The sequence below is a fragment of the Mytilus californianus genome, unplaced genomic scaffold (assembly GCF_021869535.1).
Source record: "Mytilus californianus isolate M0D057914Y unplaced genomic scaffold, xbMytCali1.0.p SCAF_7, whole genome shotgun sequence".
Taxonomy (NCBI): Eukaryota; Metazoa; Mollusca; class Bivalvia; order Mytilida; family Mytilidae; genus Mytilus; species Mytilus californianus.
This window is the reverse complement of record NW_026262723.1, coordinates 106,028,394-106,053,035: the sequence shown is the minus strand read 5'-3', so window position 1 is coordinate 106,053,035 and position 24,642 is coordinate 106,028,394. Positions and strand designations below refer to the sequence as shown.

Sequence of the window (24,642 nt, the reverse complement as noted above, 5' to 3'; positions counted from 1 at the left end):
AAAACAAATATGACAGACTTGAACCAACGACAATGTTTGCTCTGTTGGAGTTCATTGAATGGTTTTAATTTTATGTTTGACTGTTTACAGTCTGACCTATGCATAGCAGAAGACGCTATCCTGTAGACGAGGGATTTTATCTGATCTACACAGCTATGAAAGACAGCTTTCAAAATCTTTTGTTGTCCTGATGTAAAAAGTTTTTTTTTAATCAGATAAGCAGGAAGAGGAAGACTTAAAACATCTGACACTCCAATTTCTCTTTGCCGAAAAAAAAAGAAAATGCCTACCTACCTACCCACTGTCTCTACATTCGGGTAGGAGTTGGGCAAACCAAAATATTTTTAAGTGTGGCCTTATTTTATGAATTGGAAAAGATGTAATGCAGAAATAAACCTTTCGAAACTTTCCCTTTCCCTTTCCCAACAAAAAATACGGTCTGTTTCCACCATGTCTTGTACCTATACCACATTATTGCGACTTAAATTTTCAACTATAAAAACGTATTTTAGGAATTCAATATTGACGATTTAAAGTCTAAACATCCTCTCTTAACTTTAAGACGAATTGAATGAATTAGTCAAACTTTGTTTCATAAAAAATAATAGCCATCAAATATCTTGTTTTCAGAGTGGATAAAGTATAACTAAACAAAAAAAAATACAACTTCGATTAAAAAAGAACAATTCTCTGAAACTGACATCATCAAGATGTTTGGATTTTTTTATTAAATTGAAAATATATTTGTTACGTTTGAAGAACCAATTTTTCCATAGATATCCGACATTCCCATGGGAACCAACTGTGCTTTTTTTGTCGACTTGTTCCTTTAATCATATGAGACATACTTGAAAGCCGTATGGTGACCTGTAGTTGCTTATTTTTGCGTCATTTGGTCACTGGTGGAGAGTTGTCTCATTGGCAATCATGCCATGCATATCTTCTAATATGTATATTTGTTCAGGAGATTTTCAGGAAAGACGAAAAGAAAAGCTTTATCCGTTCATTCAGGTTGTCCTTTCTCTGAATAATTCAGTTTGGTGACAATGGTGAACACGTATATCCCATCGAACTTGAATGAGCCTTATCACCGAATCTGTGCCAACCATGAACAACACTATGTGTGCCGGGTGCCAACCATGAACAACACTGTGTACCAGGCTATGAAGCACGGTATGCTTACCTGTCTGCAGCACCTGAGATTATCTACGATTTTTGAAGGGGTCGTATTGCTTAGTCTTTTCTACTACCCTTTGATATCTTCTGCCTGTTTTATACACGAGGCATGGTTGTCACCATATCTGTCAATATGTTTTTACAAAGTTTAGTCAGGCATTTAATATCAGTCTTTAAATATAAAGTAGATATTCAAGAAATCATTTTATAGAACAGGCATTTACAAAGTATACAGATATTGTCTTTCTACAATAAAATCAAAACAAAATAAACGAAGGAAAAGTTTTCAAAATGTCACTAAATATTTCTTCTAACTAACCAGACTATTTGTTCAACAAGATAGTATTCACAATCTTGCGATTAGCAACATTTCTTTCGTTATTTTCAGCTTCAACCATTTCCTTTCTTATGGTTATAACCTATCCGACACAGTCTTGACAGTTTGCCAAACCAGCTAAAAAATTTCCTGACTATACCGTGGCGAAAAACAATGGCGATGACAGTTAACGTTGAGGGAGACCGTAACATGACCTCATCATCATAACAAAATACGAATCGTCATCAATTGTAGCACTCACGCCTGCGTAATAGTCCAGAAATTCCTCGCGTGTCACAACTCCATCCGGGTCATCAGGAGAATCGATACTATCCAAGAAACTTCGAAGCGTTTGGTCTAATGTCCACTCTCCTGACAAGTATTTGGGATGATTCTTGGCATTGGCTGTGTAGAATACTAAAAAAGAATGAAAAGGGAGTTACTACCTTAATAAGATAAGAATGTCTCCCAGTGCTTGTGGTGTATGTGTAATAAAAAATTTGTTCCGGCGTGATATTTGTTCCGCCGGAACTTATTTCATAGGAAATATGTTCCGCCGGAATTTATATCACAGAAAATATATATATATGGATTTATGTCAAAAGACAAAAAAGTGAAGACAGAAAGAAAACAAAAATACAGAAAAAATAAATATATAAAAATAAATAAATGAATATTTACAAAAAAGGGGGGGGGGAGACTTTTACTTAGATGATGATGTGTGTGCGTTCATTGTTTGCTATCTAGACAATTAGAAATCTTTCCGAACTTTAAACAAACTCGAAGACATTTTTGAAAATGATTTGGTTTTGCTCTAGAGAAAGAAGACAACTACCCGAGGTTAGTAGTTCTATGTTAATTTTAAAATCATTTGGAAGCCAGCGCAGACTTTCAAACATTTTATTTTGTATGTCTGAAAATAATATACATTTAAAAAAGAAATGATAGGAATCTTCACGATTAACACCACAGCGGCAAGAAGGGTCAGAAATAATATTGACCCTAAATAGATCATAGTTTAAAGATGATGCAAAACATCGAAGTTGGGTTAGAATAATATTCAGTTTTCGAATTCCAAACTCATATTGCTTCGGTACAAATATGTTACTCTGAGGGTAAAGTTTTTTTAGTTCAGTTTTAAATTTATTCATTGATTCCGCATCACGAGTTGAATCATCAAGATTATTCCAAAGACGTATGGTTGATGGAATAAATGAATCATTAGTCAATGCTAGTCTGCAGAATGGAATAATGATGTCATTTCCATTGCGTAGAGGATAGACCGCCATACTTTGGATTTTTGGGGGAATTAAATTTGTCAAATATTCTGGAACATTATTTTTTTGAATATTATAAAACATTTGAATTTTTCTTCTCTCTCTTCTTTCAGCTAATGTTTCCCATCCAACTTCTTCATACATAACCCTTGAACTTGTAAATATAGGTAACCCCGTAACTATTCTAGCAGCTTGGAGCTGTAATTGCTCCAGTTTATTGATATAACCTACCCCAATATTATCCCAAACTTCACTGGCATACTCAAATAAAGGTCTTATAAAAACTAAATAGAGTTTTTCTAATTTTTTTCTGCTCAGTTTATATTTCAACTTCCTTAGCATATTTATATGTTTAGATGTGCTTAAGATAATATTATCAACGTGGACATTCCATTTAGCATCATTGCTAAATGTAACCCCTAAATGTTTAGGAATATTTGTAATAGGTATATTTCTATCATTGAATATAAAGTTCATTTCTGGGATTTCAACATTAGAAAATAACATAATTTCTGTTTTATCTGGATTAAAAGACATTAACCATTTTTTGGACCATTCGTTCAGCTTTTCCAGATCATGGTTTATCACAGTTTCTATCTGCAATGTATCACGCATGTGAAATAAGTTCCATTAGAAGATAATGGTTGCTTCTGTTGAGTCAGGAAAGGGCCAATCAGATCTATCCCTATCTTCCCCCAAAACTCGCTTACCAACAGGGACAGATGTGAGCTTTAGAATTGCGGTTTTAGCCTTCTTGTTTTGTATTTGGCAAACTCCACATTGTTGAACATATTTTTTAATATCAAACACAATGCCTTCCCAATAGTATCTTTCTTTTATCTTGTTCACAGCTTTATTTATACCTTTGTGCGCACTATGGTCATGGCACATTTTCAAAATACTCTTGAGTTTGTCTTTTGTCACTACAAGTATTTTAATTAATTGATTAGTCACTTTGTCCTTTTCAACATAGTACAAATGTTAATCTTTAACTATAAAATTTTTCTGGGTAATTTTTTTTATTCTTCTCTTTTCTGCCTCATTAGTGTCATTTGGGTATTATTTTTATTTATCGAGAATGTAATTAAAAAATTTGCTATACTCCACAGGATCCATATTGGATGTTTACACTTTTTATTTATTACATTATCAATATAAAACATGTTTTTATAATGTACTTGAAAGATAACTCACTGATGACAATGCTCAGTATTAAAGATAACTTGTATAATCAGTGGAACACATTTCACAAACCCGGAACTTATTTCACCAGGTAAGGAACAAATCTCACAAACCCGGAACTTATTTCACCAGGTAAGGAACAAATTTCACAAACCCGGAACTTATTTTTCCAGGTAAGGAACACATTTCACAATCCCAGAACTTATTTCACCAGGATAGGAACACATTTCACAAACCCAGAACTTATTTCACGCTGTAAATTGTGGAACTTATTTTATAGAGATGAAACAAATTACATAAAAATTATCTGTGAAAAAAGTTCTCCCAGAATATATTTCCTGTGATATTTATTCCACTTCAACTTTTTTTACAGGAACAAATTTTGGCTCACATATGCCCGGGGTTATATTTTACTGTTATGTTTTTTTTTTTCTTGTCAGAGAGACCTATAGTTGCTTATATTATCGTCCTTCTGTGTCTGGTGAATAGTCTCATTGGGAATCATATCACAGCGCCATATCAATACAAAATACTGAATACTACAATACAGGAAGCCAGTGTACTTATATAGAGGGTATGTATAAGACTAAATTTCGTCTAAAATACTCAAGATGAAATGTCATCTGAAATGTGTTCCATTTAACAATCATACCACATTTTCTTGTTTTTATAAGGAACTTAATAATGTATTTATGTTGAGTCATAGATCAAAATTATTCGTTCAGTGTATATTTACTTGATTTTGTTTAAATATAAAAAAGATGTGGTATGATTGCCAATGAGACAACTTTCCACAAGAGACCAAATGACCAGAAATTAACAACAAATGTCTTTTTGATTGAGTTAAGCCATTTCAATTGATATTTTATAATGTGTCTTTTTATGCTGTAATGTTACACTACTGTCTCAGGTTAATGTGAAGGTTGGCGCCTGTTAAAACGTTTAAACCCGCTGCATTTTTATGCTTTATGCACCTGTTCTAAGTCAGTAGTTTGTTGATGTGGTTCATAAGTATTTCTCGTTCCTCGTTTTTTTTTTTTTTATAGATTAGACAGTTGGTTTTCCTGTTTGAATTGTTTTACACTAGTCATTGTGGGGCCCTTTATACCTTGCTGTTCGGTGTAAGCGAAAGGTTCCGTGTTGAAGGCCATACTTTGACCTATAATTGTTTACTTTTTATACATTGTGACTTGGATGCAGAGTTGTCTCATTGGCACTCATACCACTTCTTCTTATTTATATTATGTTTGCTTTTTTGCATCAACACTATATGTTTCTCATTAGGTCTATATAGTGAACATGTATTTCACAACCCAACCTTTACACAGTATGGTACCGTTTATTACCACAACAGCCATTCAATTGACAGTACCATTAACTCAAGTACAAATGAAGGACTCTTTACCAAGATTGGCTCTTTTATATCTAATTATGTTGTAAAAAATTATGTTAGAGTACTTGAGCAATCGCTGTCAACGGATCAGTTCATTCTTTCCAATACCTTTTGTTTACCCTGTTATAATATTAATACTTTAACTAAGCGTACGACAATTAATTCTTGATTCTTTTCCTACGTAGTAAAAAAGTTATCTATTTTTTTGTCTAATGAGAAAATTCAATTATAATAATATTAAATCACACTATAATAGAATATAAACAAACAGTAACAAACAAATACAAATGTTCCTTTTAAAATCAATGTCAAAAATAGGATTATTCCATGATGATAAACCATGTTGCTATGCAGATACAGTCTCAACATCAATTGAACTGCGTTTTTATTGTTAAATATACTTCCGTTTTTTTTTTATCAGTTAGAATGTTGGTCTTTTCAATTAAAATTGTAATATATGTGCACGTTAGATTTTGTGTACATATTTTAGACCCTGTGACCTGTATTACTAAAGACTACTTGTTAGAGATTAAACATTTGCTTAAAAAATTCAAGACTATTCGCAAACTGGGAAGAAGCTGATAAAAATTTATCTTTATATTTGGTTCGTAGCATACATGAACCTTTAAGTTGTATCATTCTAGTAATACTTTTGATTTCAATTCACAACTATACCTTGCATAGTTGTCGATTCAAACATTAAATCAGATATATTCAGCCGACTGTTCAAGACAGCGTAAGAAAATAAATGCGGACAAGACTGTACATTTTCCGTAATCATGTGATTTTATATATTCCAAAAATTTTAGTATTAACTATGATTTGTAAAAACTAACTACTTATAAATATGAATTCACTGGGTAATTTCCCTTGTTATTCAGTGTCTAATTAATTAACAGGGATACTCGGCCAACTGCTGTAGGTCGAGTAATTTGTCACAACAGCAAAGAATAGTGCAATAAACAGATAAAGATATTTTTCAGATTAAAAAAAAGAACAAAAAAAGAACAAAAGGATCATAAAAACCTGTCACTAATTGACCTGGGCAGTTGATGTACAAAAACAGACAACCAACAACACTGAAACTAAAGCTTATGCGTTCAGAAATACGCGATAAAGAAGGAACTAATGACTATGAATTTCGAAATATCCGGTAAAGAAGAATCTAAACCTTATGAATTCCGAAATATCCGGTAAAGAAGAATCTAAACCTTATGAATTCCGAAATATCCGGTAAAGAAGAATCTAAACCTTATGAATTTCGAAATATCCGGTAAAGAAGAATCTAAACCTTATGAATTCCGAAATATCCGGTAAAGAAGAATCTAAAGCTTATGTATTCCGAAATTTTCGATAAATAACCAAATGCTGCTAGACTTTCAGGAATAATGTATTTAATATACTACAGTTATATATTTCAACCTTAACGAATTATTGTGGTTAAATTCTAATAGCGATTGATAAGATATTAAATTGGTTATGTATTGATTTTACTTGCATGTCCTATCTTTATCAATGCTGTTGGAAGAAAGGATGTGTTATGAACATTTAAACTTTTTACAGTTTATACATTAGTATTAAAGTTTTCGAGATAATTGGCAAAATCATAAAAATTAGTAAAAAAAAAAATCGTCTGTAAAGGCAACATATCCTATAAGAAATCGGAAAATTTGGCCATGTAATTATTTGTAGATCTTGTGTTGCTTTATAGAGATTCTCTCTATCTACTTTTATAGTTAACTGACAAAACTGCAAAAATAATTCAAATTCAAAGGAAATGTAGATGGATATAGTCCCAGGATACAATAAATTCAGGTAAAGTTTGGTAACATTCGGTCCTGTAGTTTCAGAGGAGAGATTAAAAAAAAAATTCGACGACGAACGGACGAATCGACGGACAACGGGAGTCTGAAGATGCCGACAACTTCTGCCAAGTAATTACAAAAACTCAACTGGTGTCAGAATAGACAAGGTGAGCAAAGAACACCCTTTGTATTGTACCCCAGTTTCTCCATTTCTGTTGTGTTTTAACAATACGAGAAAACCATCTTCTTACAAGGGATCAAGGTTAGAAAAGATACTAGATAACTTATCATCTTCTGATGAATAAAAGAATAATTACATTCGCAGCAATTCGTCATATTTACCTGATAACTATACTGCTTGTCAATTATGATTCATTATACGAATGTAAACAGCAGTAGCAGCGAGATACAGGATACAGTCAATTAATCATCACACGTGAAGACAAAGAAATATATTTTGTAACCGATACCATGGAAATTAATTTATGTTTCCTTTGATACCTTGTGTATTCAATTAATTTTCTTAACTCTACGATTCTTCCTTCCTTTTTATGTTTTTTCTTTACTTTTGAGAGAGAGAGAGAGAGAGAGAGTAAACGTTGCCTTAAAATTAAAATAATACCAACTATAAAAAAAAATTACTACACCACAAAATTTGCACTTTTTTATCGTCTCTGTAACAAACCTTTGAGGTCATCCATTTTTATAACACCATCTTTGTTTACATCCACTTGTTCAAATGCCTTGTTGACTGTTGATTCTCTCGACTTTTTCAGAGGTGGACGGAGTCGTCTGAAAAATTCGTCAAAGTCTATTGTGTCATTATCGTCCTTATCGAAACATTGGAATAACATTTCTAAGTCTTTATCCGATAAATCAGTCAGTCCAAACGCTACAACGCCTTGTTTAAACTCGCTCCTAGTTAGTCTTTTGGAAAAATCCTTATCCATATGTCTGAATATAACGGATAAAAGTTTTATTCCTCCACACCCTTTCTGCAGACAGCTTTCCCTCATTCCTTCTATTAGTTCTTGCCCTCTCTCGGCCATTTCTCTTTTGTAGATCGTATACACTCTATTTTAAGATTGTTATGCAACGGTATATACAATGAATTGGCTTACAAGATGTTCGATGTATGATGCTTCAAGCATGTTACCAGCTAATCAATAGTCATTTATTATATTCATTACTAGTTTAGATAGTGACCAGTAGCATTGATTTGACAGTGATTTAGTTACAGGTAAATTAATGTTTTAATAAAGGATAAAATAGAAAGCGGGAAATTATGTACCGTTTTTCTATGAATAATTGTTAGATATAAGAATTAATCGACATTCTTGTCAAGTTCCCTTGGAGATGTGAGCAATACTAATACTTCATTCAAACAAAAAGGTGTGAATTCTATTAATTGGTACTTACTTGATATTTTCATAGCAACACCTGTATAGCAAGCCGTTCTCGTCAAAACTATGTTTAAACCATTTTTTCGAAAAAAATACACACTGAGAATTAAAACAAAAAATCGTAAGGGTTCCGCGGAACCCAGTGTCTCGCCTACTTTTTCTGTTAATCGCAGGCTCAACAAAAATGAGGAGGTAAATCAATAAAAATATTCCTCTTGATACTATCTTTTGATTGTAAGAAGCTTCTGTCCAAGTTTGGTAAAAATCCAGGATAGTTTATGAATCTAATAAATGTTTAAAAACTTTAACTGCAGACTGAATGTAATGTTAACTGGAAGAAAACAAAATTTCCTTCTAGATACTAGCATTTGATCATAAACAAGCTTCTGTCCAAGTTTGGTACAAATCCAAAATAGTATAAGAAAGTTATTAAAATTTTAAAAACTTTAACCACAGACTGAATGTGTTGTTTCCTGGCAGAAAATCTAAGTCCATTTAAAAGTAACATACGGAAAAAATGGATTTATTTTTTTTTACAAAATTTCCTTCTAGATACTAGCTTTTGATCATAAACAAGCTTCTGTCCAAGTTTGGTACAAATCCAAAATAGTATAAGAAAGTTATTAAAATTTTAAAAACTTTAACCACAGAGTGAATGTGTTGTTTCCTGGCAGAAAATCATATATGATTATGATCATAAACAAGCTTCTGTCCAAGTTTGGTAGAAACCCAGGATAGTTTAAGAAAGTTATTAAAATTTTAAAAACTTTAACCACAGAGTGAATGTAATATTTCCCGGCAGAAAAAACTAAGTCCATTTATAAGTAAAATACGGAAAAAATGGAATTTTATTTTTACAAAATTTACTTCTGGATACTATCTTATGATCATAAACAAGCTTCTGTCCAAGTTTGGTAGAAATCCAGGATAGTTTAAGAAAGTTATTAAAATTTCAAAAACTTTAACCACAGAGTGAATATTTGTGGACGCCGTCGCCGCCGCCGCCGCCGCCGACGACGACGACGGAATGTAGGATCGCTATGTCTCGCTTTTTCGACTAAAGTCAAAGGCTCGACAAAAATCACACTGAGATTTAAGAACTTAAAATAACACACTGAGAAATCGAAATTACACACTGAGAATTTAAAATTACACACTGAGATTTAAAAAAAAATGAAAAACACGCACTGAGATTTTAAAAAGACACACTGAGATGAAATAAATTGAAAGACACACACTGAGAATTGTTAATTAAACAATGAGATTTCAAAAATACACACTGAGATTAATATGCAAATTACTAATGAATCTGATTCATGAGATGAATAATTGCAACAGATTAATATCTTGGTCTCCCGAACTCTTGTCATTATAATGAAATGTGGTTCCTACAACCAACATTCGTAATAAATTTCAAGACTTAACAACTTTATTTGCTAACTCATATTCATAAGTTTGTTGCCTATAATTCAGATTATTACTAACAATATATCGGAATTTTTTGCTTAAAACTGTTTAAGCATGGTCCCTTTTCAAAAGTCTTTCAACTGTTACCCTGACTTCGCAATGTAATCTTTTATATTTTTGTTACGTTTATATGCTATAATAGGCACTTGGGGAAAAAATCACTGCATTGTTTGTATTTTTGCAGATTGTTCCAATGTTTTCTTATAATTTTAATAAAGTTTTTCACCATTTGGTTATATTTTGTAATGAGAGTAAGTGGATATTTTTCTTGTTCTATTGGGCTTTAATAACGTAGTTTTTCTATTAGTTGTATTTTTAATGTTTTTATTTAAACATTTAGTGCTAAATTGAAGGACTAACGAGTTCTGTCCCCTAGTTGTTTTAAGCTTGTAATAGATTCAGATTAAGTATGCTAATTAGATATGTGCGCATAAAAAGTGCGCACAAATCTCAGTGTGTAATTTTAAATTCTCAGTGTGTAATTTCATATTCTCAGTGTGTGTTTTTCAGTTTATTTCATCTCACTCAGTGTGTCTTTTTGAAATCTCATTGTGTAATTTTCAATTCTCAGTGTGTGTTTTTCATTTTTTGTAATCTCAGTGCGTTTAAACTTTTTATGAAATCTCAGTGTGTAATTTTAAATTCTCAGTGTGTGTTTTTAGATTTTTCAATCTCAGTGTGTTATTTTTTAATTCTCAGTGTCTAAATTTTTCGAAAAATGATTTAATAAAATTGAGAATGGAAATGGGGAATGTGTCAAAGAGACAACAAACATAGTTTTGACGAGAACGGCTTGTCATACACCTGTTACAGTCATTGAAAAAAAAATATTTCGTCGTTCTAGCAATTAAGTTGAATGGTTTACAAAAGTTTACTTTAGAAATTTTTTTTCTGATGACTTTATTTTCAAACTTTGGGTTGAAGTACCATTAACATAAATTACATCCATTTCCATTTGTTTTGTACAGCATGAAATTAGATTCTAGAATATTAATTAATATATTGCTATGTATATAGATCGGTTTCCAAAACAAAAACATAAACAATTTACAAAAACTAATAACACAAGGTTAAAATGACTTGTTTACAGCTAAGGAAATACCAAATCCATCAGCTCACACACACGGGCTTTTGTCTCTGAAACAATTTACCTGTATACTTTTATTCCTACCCTTTCGGAGCATCAGCTTCACCATTGAATGTCGAAGAATCATAAAAAACATCATGTATAAAACAAAACCTGATAAACAACATTCCATAAAACACTATACCGAAACTAAAGAATGAGCAACACGAACTCCGGCAAAACTAAACACACAGCAGAGGTTTGTGCGCACGCACAACAGGTTTAACCCCTACTCACTTAGTGCCTGTATTAAGTTAGGCTACCTGGACAAAGTGATTTTCGTTGTTTGCATATAAAAATAAGGAGATGAGGTAAGATTGCTAATGATAGAATTATATTCCAGAAACCAAAAGAACGAGGATGTGAATAAGAGCACTACATGGACTTCAACAATGATCAAAATCCATACCGTAAAGTAAGTTATATATGGCCCTAAATGACAAATGTGAAACAATTAGAAACAGAAAACCAATATGAGGAGTTATGATAAAAACAACAAATAAAAAACAAATTAAGTAGACAACAACAAACGACAATCATTGAATTACATAATCTCAGCTTAAAAAGGCACACAAAAAATATCGCGGGGTTAAACATGTTTGCGAGCGCCAAACTCTCCTTTAACCTGGGACAGTGATGTGACAACATAATAACAAACTGTTAAAATCAGTTGTAAAAGACTTGACTCATCATATCTACAATAGGCAAGAACAAAAAAACAAAAAAACAAAAACAAAAAAACAAGGTACTCGATGGAACTGAAAAATTGTTCAAAGTCAATTCCAATTAAAGTAATAAAACATATTTTCCAAGACTAGAATTAGTTCACATCAAATGGATTTAGTGTGAAGACGTCATAAAATGTCTGAGAAAAGCATGGACTTGTGCAATAAACTCATAATAGATACCAGGCTTAAATTTTGTACACCAGACGCGCGTTTCGTCTTCACCACTCACCACTGACGCTCTAACCAAAAAAAAGTTAAAAGGCTAAATAGAGTACGAAGTTGAAGAGATTAAGGTCTAAAAATTCTCAAAGGTTTTGCCAAATAAGCTAAAGTAATCTATTCCTGGTGGTAGAAAATCCTTAGTATTCGAACAAATCAAAGTTTTGTAAACACTTAATTTATAAATATGACCATATCATTGATAATTCATGTCAACCGATCCTCAAAATAACTTAGGCTTTCAAACACTTCTTATTCTTTTTAACACTTTCGAAATATTCGATATTGTTTTTAACAAAATTAAATACCGACATTGTCACAAGCAAAGGCAGGATTTGGCACGATGGAAAAATCCCACTGGACCCAACATGTCAAAAAACAATACTGCTACGGCTACTGATATTATAGAAAATGTAGCATTCACTGATAAATGCTTACACTCCCATTAACAAAATTAGTACTGAAAATTTCATGAACAAAATAAAGTATTGATACTTTCACACACAAAACACTGTAGTAAATTCAATTGTCACTGACAAACTAAAAAAACTAGAGCTATCATCTAATTACAATACTGACATAACTATTGACAAAGTAGGCCCGACCCGAACAATAATTGCAAATTAAAAAAAAAATCGCACCTGCGCTTTCTCAATAATATTTGTAGTGCACTACTTTTGTGACAAATTATAGAAAAATTATAGAAAAATTCATCAGCTCTATATCAAAGTATGAACAATTTTATGTTGAGGGGGGTCTTGAATTAGTTTGACAGCTTCAGACATACTAATTTTTTACCTTTTTTCAAATGGACCAAATCACTTACTTTCCTTAACATTCATGACCTAATTTTTGCACAGTGATGAAATTTCATCCCCTTCTTGCTATTTGAGGTAACAAACATGAAGAAATGAAGAAATAAATTGGGAAGGTGTATGAAAAATAATTGCAAGTACTATACTGTCTAAACTAGGGACTAATTTTTTAACGAAAATCAAAGGCCGATAAGTGTGTCATCGAGCCAGTACAATAATGTCACTTATAATTTACAGCATTTGTTACAGACACAATACAGTATCGAAAATTTCACTCAACAACACAATACTGATAATGTCACTAAGAGAATACAAAACAGAAATTGTAACAATAAGAATATAGTACTAATATGTACCCTCCCCTCAAAAAAAAATCCGTTAAATTTGATACTTCTTTCAATACAAAATACAGTAACCGTAAGGCAAAACTGGTAAAATTCAATGCGCTTCCAGTAACACTGTGACTGATAATCAAAACATTTGACACTATAATCAATAATTGTTTTCTCTGTTAGATCACAAGATTTCTAAGATGACAACGTAATCATTGTGAAAATATTAAAATTATCAGTTGATACAATAATGGCTCCGTATAACGGTTGTCAATTCACTTCAGATTTAAACTGTTGTATAGTACATGTTCATGCATAATTTTATTCATGAAAAAAAAGTTATAAGATATACGTCAATTACACATCAACCCAACGACCCCCCCCCCCCCCCTCCCCCAAATCAAAAACAAAACAAAACAAAACAAAACAAAACAAAACAAAACAAAACAAAACAAAACAAAATAAAAACAAAAACAAAATACTAAAAAGAAAGGAATTCGTATGTCAACACTAAATGAGTGTTTTTAAATTATGTCGAGTTCTAAGTCAGTCTATTGAAAGTTCGAACCGGAAATACCGTTTCTTATGAGGAGTAGCGATATTTACTAATATGAAATTGTTAATATGCAGACACTTCATGAGAAAATAAATCGCTAAATTGTTTGAAAAGTTATTACTTCAAAGTGCATAAAAGGAGCGTGTTTAAACATTTTTTTTTGCAATAAGTAGTGACACAAAACTTGAATTTTGAGATCATGTAAAATAAGTTTGGACAATAATACCTAAACTGTATAATTTTGAAAAAACCCTATTATTAAGTTTATATTTTTTTCATAAAAATAAGATACATACATTTTTGACACACATAGATAGATGTATTTAAGAGCTTTGCAAAATGTATAAAATTTAAAAATATTGTTCAATGGTTGAAATGAATAAGCACCAAAAATGTATTCGTGGTGATCCCTGGAATGTTAAATATTTGACAGAACTTTTCGTTCGTCCATCTGGATTTCAAAGTGTGTTAAACAGAAACTAAACAAGTCAATTGATACGATCTTGGTATTCAGAAATGTTTAATCATCCTAAGCCGTTAATTGTGATATAGAATATTCCAAGTTCTATTTTGATATGAAGATCACATATCATCATACATACGTACTCCTTAAAAGTTTGCAAATGTAGATGTGACTGTCACCGATTAGCCGCCGAGAAATGGAGATGGGGATATCACTGTAAATTTTGTCTTGTAGCTACTTCAGTAATATTTAAAAAGATCTACTCCCATTTTTTTGTCATAGAAGTGAAAAATCTTATGAATATGAAGACAAAAAATTCTTCAATATTAGAAAAACTATGTTTTGTTAAGATCGTTCCTCCTGTTTAGAAACTGGACACACGCATCACATATTCTCGGCATTATAAAGTAAAAGTCGAACCTTTAATGTAACTGTTATCTACCACGAACATATAGCATATCGCATAAATGTTTTAACACTTATAGTTATATCTTCAATTTAGTTTATTCAACAACTTGTTTTATAAGTATGCAATATGTTACATGTGTATAATTTTATTTATTTTAAACAAATTTTACATAGTCTATAAAAAGGTTTTCTTTGACATCTGTTTATCAAGATGTTACTTAAAAAGGCATTCCTGCATTTCAGTTTACACCTATGAGTACTATCAACATAGTATGTAGGGCAAAGAAATACGTTGGTGAAATTATTGATTGATTCCATATGGTATTAGATAAACATAGTTTTAGGGAGAACAAATGTTAGAAGATATATAAACCATTATCTCTAAAGAAAAGTTAGTATCAGTAGCAATTCTTACAAAATTCTTCCAAGAATGAAAAACCATCTGTAAATAAGATCAAATAAACTCATCATAGATACCAGGATTACAATTTAGTATTACAAACGAGGAATTCTAGTCGTAAGATTGTTTTACGATTTAAAAAAAAACAACCAAAATCACAAACAACCAACATCGTAAAAAAAAAGACAAATCGTTATGCTTAACCGTGATGCGTAAGAGAATATGCAAATATTCAAAATGATCACCAATGTGGCCGTAACACATGAATCCATTTGATAGAAAACAAAATGATCACCAATGTGGCCGTAACACATGAATCCATTTGATAGACAATAAAATTATCACCAATGTACATGTGGCCGTAACACATGAATCCATTTGATAGACAATAAAATTATCACCAATGTACATGTGGCCGTAACACATGCATCCATTTGATAGACAATAAAATGATCACCAATGTGGCCGTAACACGTGAATCCATTTGATAGACAATAAAATTATCACCAATGTGGCCGTAACACGTGAATCCATTTGATAGACAATAAAATGATCTCCAGTGTGGCCGTAACACATGAATCCATTTGATGGACAATAAGCGATGTTTAAGATTTGTGTTTTAATGTTTTATTGCTTAGCAAAGCACTTAGTACTATTTATCCCAGTCGACACCTATTGGGCAATCAATACAACAATAGAATGACACAGCAGAGATAGCAGTATACTCCACTTCTGCCATGCAATTCTCTTGTTTGGGTGGCAGTTTAATAGCCTTCTGTTTAAATATGAAAAATAACCCTAATTGGTAAGATATTTTTTTCGAGTATTCATCTAAAATATTTACTAGACGAACATTATTAACCAAAAGCAAAATTCTGCTGGAAGTAAGGCAATACATGTATTCAGATATAAAATAAATCGTTTAGGTAAGAGGCGTCTTTCGAAGTTTATCCTACCTCTTTGAGGTCTCGTTGCAGTAATAGTAGTTTTCATAAATTGTTTATTTGCTCGCCTTTATTCATGATTAATTTGTCTACCACGTATACATTCCCTGATAAAAACCGTTTGGTTCGAAATATTGGACTAGTCTTTGCCTGATATGTATACACCAAATTAGAAACGTCTGAAGACAGTCCAAAACCGTAATTTTGACAGAGTTTAGAAAAAATTGAGTATTTATCACAAACATGTATAAGAACAGCGCTAGCCAAAATCAAAATTAAGTTGGAAGTAAAGCTGTACATTGTCTTTTGGATACACATTAGTTTATTTTGGTTAGCGACGTCCTTCAATGCAAAATTTTACAAAAACATGCATGTACAATTCGCAATTTATCTCAAAATGCCTTCAACAGCAACATGTAGCGACGGATAACATTATGACGATATAGAAATATGTAAAATTGTTAAAAAGTATATAATATAGAATTCGTAATAGTAAATTTCTAGTAGGGTTTGACACCTTAAGATTTTTACCCTTGCAGTGAAACAAATGAAGAGCCGGGGAAATTGGCCCTACCTTTAAATTAAGTGAGTTATGCTTTTTATGTTTTGCTGACTCTATTACATTGTACTTTATTGTCTTTTCTAAGTTAATAAATATCATTTGATTGAAGTTTAAACCTTTAAACTATGGAAAGCATGTAAAAACTATGGAAAACATATAACAACTATGAAAACATATAAAAACAAACCTTTCAGATCCTCAATATCAAGAACGCCGTCATTGTTTGTATCAAGTTTGTCAAATGCTTCATTGATTACTGCAATTCTTTTATTATTCATTGGTGACCTTAATGCCTTCATAAACTCTAGAAAGTCAATTTTACCGTTTTTATCTTGATCAATTGAATCAAACAATGTTTTCAGGTACTTATCTGCCATTCTCAATCCAAACTTTTCCAAACCAATTCGTAGTTCATCAAGAACTAAAGACCGAGAACAATCTAAATCCATGGTACGAAAAACCACACCAAGACCTCGAATTCCTCCAAATCCATGACGTAAACATTGTTCCTTTAGAATTTGTGTGAGTATAGCAGATTTGTCCGCCATGCTAATTACATTCTATCAATTCTACTGCCAATGTTTTAAAATAAATATTTCTTTATGTTTATATACTTATACCAGTCAAATTTCCTTCTGAAACGTTTGGTATAAACAGAAAAGATCACTTCAAATTATAATCATGTGATATCCCAAGTGTTCCTTAATGAGTGCAAGTTGTATATTTCAGACAAAAACCTGAACTAATGCGTCTTAACGAATACGTATCTATTTGTTCGTTTCAAAGAAATAAAATTTGAATATGATGCTCTTGATGTTCTAGATGCATGTTAAACAATAATTAGCATCCTGTTTTAATTATTCACAAAAGTTACATGCCACTTGAGATAAAACAGAATTATGCAGTTCAAACCTTCCCTAATAACTAGTTCAACAATATTGACAAAAGAATATTAATTATGCATATCCTTTTATTAATGTTTCTTGGAGTCGGAGATGAGACATAATGAAGTCATCTTTAAAGTGCGTTTTCTTGTAAAATGTAGCAACTGATTGCCAAAGTTTAGAGCAATTACACCGCAGGGTTAACGTTACAGTATCATTTATCTCGTTTAAAATGTATTTACTTTAAAAATAAAGTTCAAGAATTTATCATATCTTTCAACAGTTTAATGAATGCTCATATAGCATCCTAATTTTAGCAGAAGAAAAAACCCACAGAAAAAAATTAGGTAAACTCATTTCATAGCAATATAAATGAATTGATTTATACACATATATATATTAAGCTTAAGACATAACTGGAAGGAAACCAAAACATAAATTCAGAGTATCTAATAAATGTAAAAATTTGTGTTTATTCAGTTTTTAGTCAATAATTGATCTGAAGGTAGACATTCTGAACAGTGTAACAGTTTTTCTTGCATATTTTCACTGATGGATCTTTTGTAGACGAAACGCACGTCTGGCGTACACAATTTTAATTCTGGTATTTATATTATGAGTTTATTGATACATTTCAAGACCGCAAGATGATAGAAAAAATGAAACTGGTGTACGATCTTGATTTGATAGCGCACAATTATATTAATTTTTTTTTACATGAACTCTAAATAGACAATGGAAACATCACAGAAGAACTGTCACTTCGAAATGATATTTTTGGTCAACAATAGGTAAACCAGAACAAATTTATACATCATTTTAAAACTAATATATAATTCTTTATTCCACAAATTTAATACACCGTGAAAGTATCTTACATTTCTTGCAGAAAAACAGTGGAAGACATCGTTTGTACATCTTGCAAATTTGATGGAAGCTTCCGTATTACTCGTATAGATTTGTTTGAAAGGAAAGCGCTTATTTTGATGGAAAGAATAACAAAAATGGATTAACGATAGCATCAACAAAAAAAAAAAAAGAACGAAAGAAAGCCAAAAGAAAATCCACTTGTGTCACCCATTGTTGTGTTCATGTCGAGTAAAATTTGGTAATAATGATGATTCAAATCATGAGGGCGTCCGTAAACTTTCGAAGAGACGAATTAAACTTTAACATTAAGAAATATTGGTTCAAAAACTTCCTTGTAAGCATTGACCATCTCTTAGGTATTTCACAGTAATCATAGAATCAAAGCAGGAAAATCGTAAACAAAATCATCAGATATGTACTATACATATACTCCAAATGCTGATACTACTGTCCTGAATATAGAAAGTTCACAATGAGAAAATTGTAATCATGATTTTTTTTTGTAAAGTTTCTGACGATTTGATGAAAACTAAATCTAACGACAAGATAATTTAAAGAGCAATGGAATTTATTTCTCCAAAACATATCGGCATTAGCCTATTTTCTCGTTGGCTTTCCGACAGTTTTGACTGCAACAGATCAGTCCTATGGAGACGACACGTGCGTCTGGCATAACACATCATAAGATTATCTTTTAAAGGCATTTAAATGTCTAAATTCAAAGGAAAGTATGCCAATCTGACACAAGAAAGTAAGTTGGTATGCTAACTAGGATTTAACAAAATTAAGTTAAAACTAAGTTATGATTGTATACAACTCGACACTTGTAAACCACATATATAAAATAATATGTAGTATTGGTAGTTGAATTATTTGTTAACAGTGTAAGCATACATGTTCTAAACTTCCAAGTCTGTTTGGTATAAATAAGTTGTTACAGGCGTCTGCATTATACGGATTTTAACGATGACTTTGGTTATTTTAATGGACCTTGGTAAATTAACTTTCTCGATTTGGTAATTATTTCCGATATTATCTTTTGACAAAGTCCGCAATTTTTTTATTAACTGATGGATTAACTCTGTACCAGAATTAAGAAATATTTAGTTGATTTTTAAGTTAAGCATTCAATTTCTTACATAGTACCGTGTTTTGAAATGTAATTCATTTTCTATTTTGTAAAAAACACGATAAATGAGCGCATTTCCATTTCATATATATTTTGTCAAAGAGTCACTTTTTTTTTATATTTAGAATATTTTTGATGATACATTATATAGAAGCTGATTTAATTTCTGTGTATAAATGGTATGTGTATAAATGGTATATTCTAAACAATAAAAATGTAAAACGATATTAAATGAGATTTTGAAAATTTATATTCAGATGAAATAATTTGAGATAACTACCTTTACATGATGGACAAAATGTCATTTTCTTTATGAGGTCTTTTAATTTCATAGTCCCATCCTCAACTTGCTTACCTTTCAGATCATCTAAACTTAATTTTCCATCGGTGTTAACGTCAAAATTATCAAAAGCTTCTGTAACTACACTACTTCTTCTAGCGTTCATTGGTGATCGCAATGCATTCATCAGTTCAGCAAAATCTATAGCTCCGCTTTTGTCCTTATCTAAAGCATTAAACAATGTTTTTAAATAGCCTTCGGACATTTTAAGTCCGTAACGCTCTGTGGCTATCCGAAATTCGGGATAAACTATTCCTTTAGAGAAGTCAATATCCATCTTCCGGAACGCTAGCCCTAACCCTCGGATGCCATTGTGTCCTTTCAAAAGACATTGATCTCGCAGTGCACCAATAAGTAATTGTACGGTACGGTTTTCATCCGACATCTTTATATCTGTTAATTATTTTCGTAAATATTTCTTCAATGTTGTACAAGCATGTGCTTGCTTTAGACGTTATAACATTATTGACAATGAAGCACTTAATTAGTTTGTTTGAAATATGAAGTCGGCTCAACATTAACTTCTTTATTTATTGCATTTTCAAACCATGAAACAGCATTTTACAATTGTTGACTCAATTGACACAGGAGATATTAGATTGTGAAATATTAATCCACAATTACAATTTTATCGCAAATAACTTGCATGACAATTTTAATAAAAGGAATTGATTTGACAAATGGTAATTTGTATTATTCATGAAAAAAGAAATTAGAGCAAATATACAATGTATACATATATCCCCTTTACAGTAAATAGACACTTGGACGCCTCTTAAGCCAGATGTAAATTATTTGACTCAAGTTAACACGTAATTAAAGGATTTGCCGTTATCATTTCTGTTGCAGATGGTCGTATGGTTTTCAACAATGAGAAAAAACAATATCATTTAGTAAGATGTACAAATTCCCAAGATGACCAAATGTGAAAAATTCAATAGAGAAACAAACGGCCTGATTTAATATAAAACCCTGATGTCAAAATAGTTATTGTAAATGGCAACTAACGACAAGCAATGGTCTATAAGCTCATGGTTTGGAACATGCACATAAATAATTGAACAGGATTTAACACTCCTCCTCTAAAATGAGGCAATGATGTACCAGTGCAACATTAAAAAAAACTGTAAAACTCCGTTGAAAAAGGCATAACTCTTTTCTGGTCTTTTTGATCGAAGACATATTTGTTGAGTTTTTTGGATTAACATTACAACAGACAGTCAGTATTCCGATGGGTACTTAATGTGCACCCCTACTTGCCGACTTGTTTTTGTACTCATATACGTAGAATTCAAACAAAACTCTCTCAAAGACAAAGTTCTTTAATTTCACGTTCAGATATATTGATGATGTCCTGTCACTCAAATACCCTCATTTCAATGAGTGCTTGCATCTCCTATATATCCCAGTTAACTTTAGATTAAGGATACTAGAGAAGCTACAAGAGATCTTTTCCTCGATATTGACACAGATGAACGACTTCAAACTATAATCTTTGAAAAACTGATGATTTCAACTTTCCAATTGCCAACTTTAATTGCAACGTACACTTTCAACCAAAATTAATGTGTAGCAACATGTCGCAACTAACAATTTTGTAAAATATTTTGTCGATATCTTATACGGTTTCTGAGGAAAAGCCAAACTCAAAATTAAGAACATGACCTTGACCTCATTTTCATTTTGGTGGACCCTGTACCTCAAATCAAAAGACCCTATGTCCCTTGCTCTTATGGTATATGAGTTACTATGACATTTCACTTATATCAAATACTGGAGAGGAAATAACTCTCATATGGAGTCTCCGGATCGCTCCGGTTAAAATTTTTTTCAACATCCTGAGGATGTAACGAGCAAATTGGTTAAATAATTTCGTCAGTTTCTTTTACGGTTGCAAATAAGTAGCAATCACAAGGAAAACGGTGTTTGGGGAGATAACTCTTACAAGGAAAAGTGTTCGGTTAAACGGTGTCAGTTTTAAAAGCGTATAAACTGTTCGATATCATATGCCAAATATCTAATCGACATCTTGCGAAATAAAAAAAAAAGAAAAATCAATTGTTCAGAGAGCAATTGAAGGTCTTTCCAAATGAAATTTTTATATAATTGATAAAAAGCTACTTGCGGTTTACTCAAAGTTACTATTGGTGTCCAATCATAGGTTTCTTCATACTGATTAAAAATATGTATTATAGTTTCTATAATCTTTTGTCTGAAATAAGGGAGATCATTTAACACTTCTGGTTTAAAAAATGATACTTCCAGTCTCATATGATTGTTTTTCTCACACCGATTCCAAAAATATATGGTTTCTATATACTTTTGCTTGAAATAAGGGAGATCAATTGCAACCATCGGTTTAAAAAAAATCGCTTCCGGTACCATCTGATAGGTAACTTCACACTGATTCCAAAATATATGGCTCTAGGTACTTTTAAATGAAATCAGTGTAGGAAATGGCTACTTCCGGTTAACAAAAGGTCACATCCGGCTTACCTTTTCAAGCTCATATATCTACCAACCTAATGCAAAAGACCCCATAGCTTTATCATGTATTAATATGAATTTATAACGAAGGTCAAAATCTAGAACGTCAAGTTCACCTTTGACCTTGACCTAAATTTTAAGGTCATAAAGCAAGGACTTCATATCAAAAGACCCTAGATCTCTCCTTTATATTGTTAATGAGTTAGATCACCATATAGATAATTTTAAATATAAGAGGGGAGAAAACTCCTATCTAATGTCAACGTATCCTTTCAACCAAAGTATTAATGTTGCGACATGTCGTAACTAACAATTAAGTCAAACTATTATGTCGATATCTTATACAGTTTCTAATGAGAAGTTTTAATAAGCCAAAATCAAGATCCAAAACATGACTTTGGCCTTTGACCCTGACTTCATTTTCTTTTAGGTGGACCCTGGACCTCAAATCAAAAGACCCTAAGTGTCTAATACTTATGGTTTGCCAGTTTCAAATACATTTCAATTATATCAAATACATAAGGAGACATAACTCCCATATGGAGTTTCAGGATCGCTTAGGTCAAACAAATTTTCGACAACCTGAGGATATAACGAGAAATTCGGAAATATAATTTTCTCCCGAAATAAAATCTTCTCGCAAGAAATAAAAGTGACGGAAGAAAAAAAATAATAATCAGAACAAAACCATTATCTTTCCACGGAAAAGTGGAAAGACCTAATAATCTTGCTAAGGACAGAATGAAAAGTATATTATACACAACAAAATGCAGAAAATAGTAGTGTTCAAATTCGTTAAAAGAATTCTAATTGAGGATAAATAAGCCGATCTAGCAACATGTGAAAATGAACATTCTGTCCAATTTAATTTCCTACTGGTCCCACAGAAAATGAACGTTCTGTCCAAATAAATTTCCTACTGGTCCCATAGAAAATGAACGTTCTGTCCAATTTAATTTCCTACTGGTCCCACAGAAAATGAACGTTCTGTCCGATTTAATTTCCTACTGGTCTCACAGAAAATCAAATTGTTGTCACGTAAATTATGTCGATATGTTCATTCTTTAGAAAAATAATTATCAAACGTTTCGCTTTGTTTATGATATTGCTACAAAGTCTTGATGTGAAAATCTTTTTAATTAAATTCCTGCAATTGGAAGCACTATTCCATTATATGATTATGACAAAACAGCAAATTTGCCCATTAAACTGATCTGGGCGAAATTGACAAAATCTTTTTATTCTAATAAGACTTTTATATTTATTATAGTCATTAATGAAATTAATCTAGCGTGTAAACTTTATATTCTCAATTAGAAAATGAAATAGTCTAGTGAATAAAACCATTACCTTTCAGGTCTTCTATACTTAATTTTCCATCTCTGTTAACATCAAAATGATCAAAAGCCTCCATTACTACATTAGTTCTTCTAGCATTCATTGGTTCTCGTAAAACTGCCATAAACTCAGCAAAATCTATCCATCCGTTATGGTCCTTATCTAAAGCATGGAATAATGTCTGTAAATATCCTTCAGACATTTTCAATCCGTAACGTTCTATGGCTATCCGTAATTCAGGGTAGACAATCCCTTTAGAGAAATCGATATCCATCCTCCGAAACACTAGCCCTAAGCTTCGGATACCATTGTGTCCTTTCAAAAGACATTGGTCACGCAGTGTACTGATCAGTAGTTCTAAGCTGCTGCTGTCCCCTGACATGTTCATATGCAGAATATTTCCTACTCATTTATAAACTTATGTCAATAGATTTGTTTAAAAATAATTTAAATTATAAATGCGATGGCTTCTATATTATTACCATAGGAATCAATGGCAGTTCGAATGATTTAATGCATCGTTATATGTATGCAATTGTAATGCTGCATCAAAATAATTATCCCCATTAATTCTTTACGGAATTGTATCAAAAATGTGAATCTCAATTCAACATAAAAGTCAATAATTTTATAAAAGTAATTCAAAATCGAAATAAACAAGGAAACGATACTAATGCTGTTATATATCAAGTCAGAAACATCAGATCAGACACTAAATTCCCTTGAGATATCTTAACTATTGTGGATTACTTCTGTTATATCAATATGGTAATCAGTCATATGTCACAAACACATATACGAAAAGTCTTTAACATCAGGCATTTTCATATTCATACGCGCGAAATTATTCGATATTCTTAAAGAACAAATGATTACTTGGACGAATCTAAAGAAACATTCTTAGTGTATATTCTTAAACGACTTTTTAATATGCTCATAAAATCTACAACGCAAATTTTTTTTTTACAAGATGTTACACATAGTGATAACAAAATAAATTTAGAAAATCAATATTGTATTCA

General features: G+C 31.6%; 1 protein-coding gene across 3 annotated transcripts; it reads right to left on the bottom strand.

Annotated features, from left to right (window-relative positions):
* Nucleotides 1-1,367: 1,367 nt before the first annotated feature.
* LOC127709366 (calcyphosin-like protein) lies at nt 1,368-24,042 on the bottom strand. 3 transcript variants are annotated; one of them, XM_052214860.1, is made up of 2 exons: nt 23,633-24,042; nt 1,368-1,909 (listed from the first exon to the last, which is right to left on the bottom strand). In XM_052214860.1, exons 1-2 carry the CDS (start codon nt 24,006-24,008, stop codon nt 1,680-1,682), a joined length of 606 nt encoding a protein of 201 aa, XP_052070820.1. In that variant the 5' UTR covers nt 24,009-24,042; the 3' UTR covers nt 1,368-1,679. The 3 variants fall into 3 exon arrangements, with proteins under 3 accessions (XP_052070820.1, XP_052070822.1, XP_052070821.1); XM_052214862.1 differs by lacking the exon at nt 23,633-24,042 and adding an exon at nt 16,760-17,426; XM_052214861.1 differs by lacking the exon at nt 23,633-24,042 and adding an exon at nt 7,835-8,301.
* Between the last annotated feature and the right edge of the window lie 600 nt (nt 24,043-24,642).

Excerpts from the sequence above, each read along its gene's own strand:
- LOC127709366 (XM_052214860.1), bottom strand. The coding sequence starts at position 24,008 with ATGAACATGTCAGGGGACAGCAGCAGCTTAGAACTACTGATCAGTACA. Across the intron at positions 1,910-23,632 it reads AAGTATAGAAGACCTGAAAG|TATTCTACACAGCCAATGCC; the intron begins GTAATGGTTTTA and ends ATTCTTTTTTAG.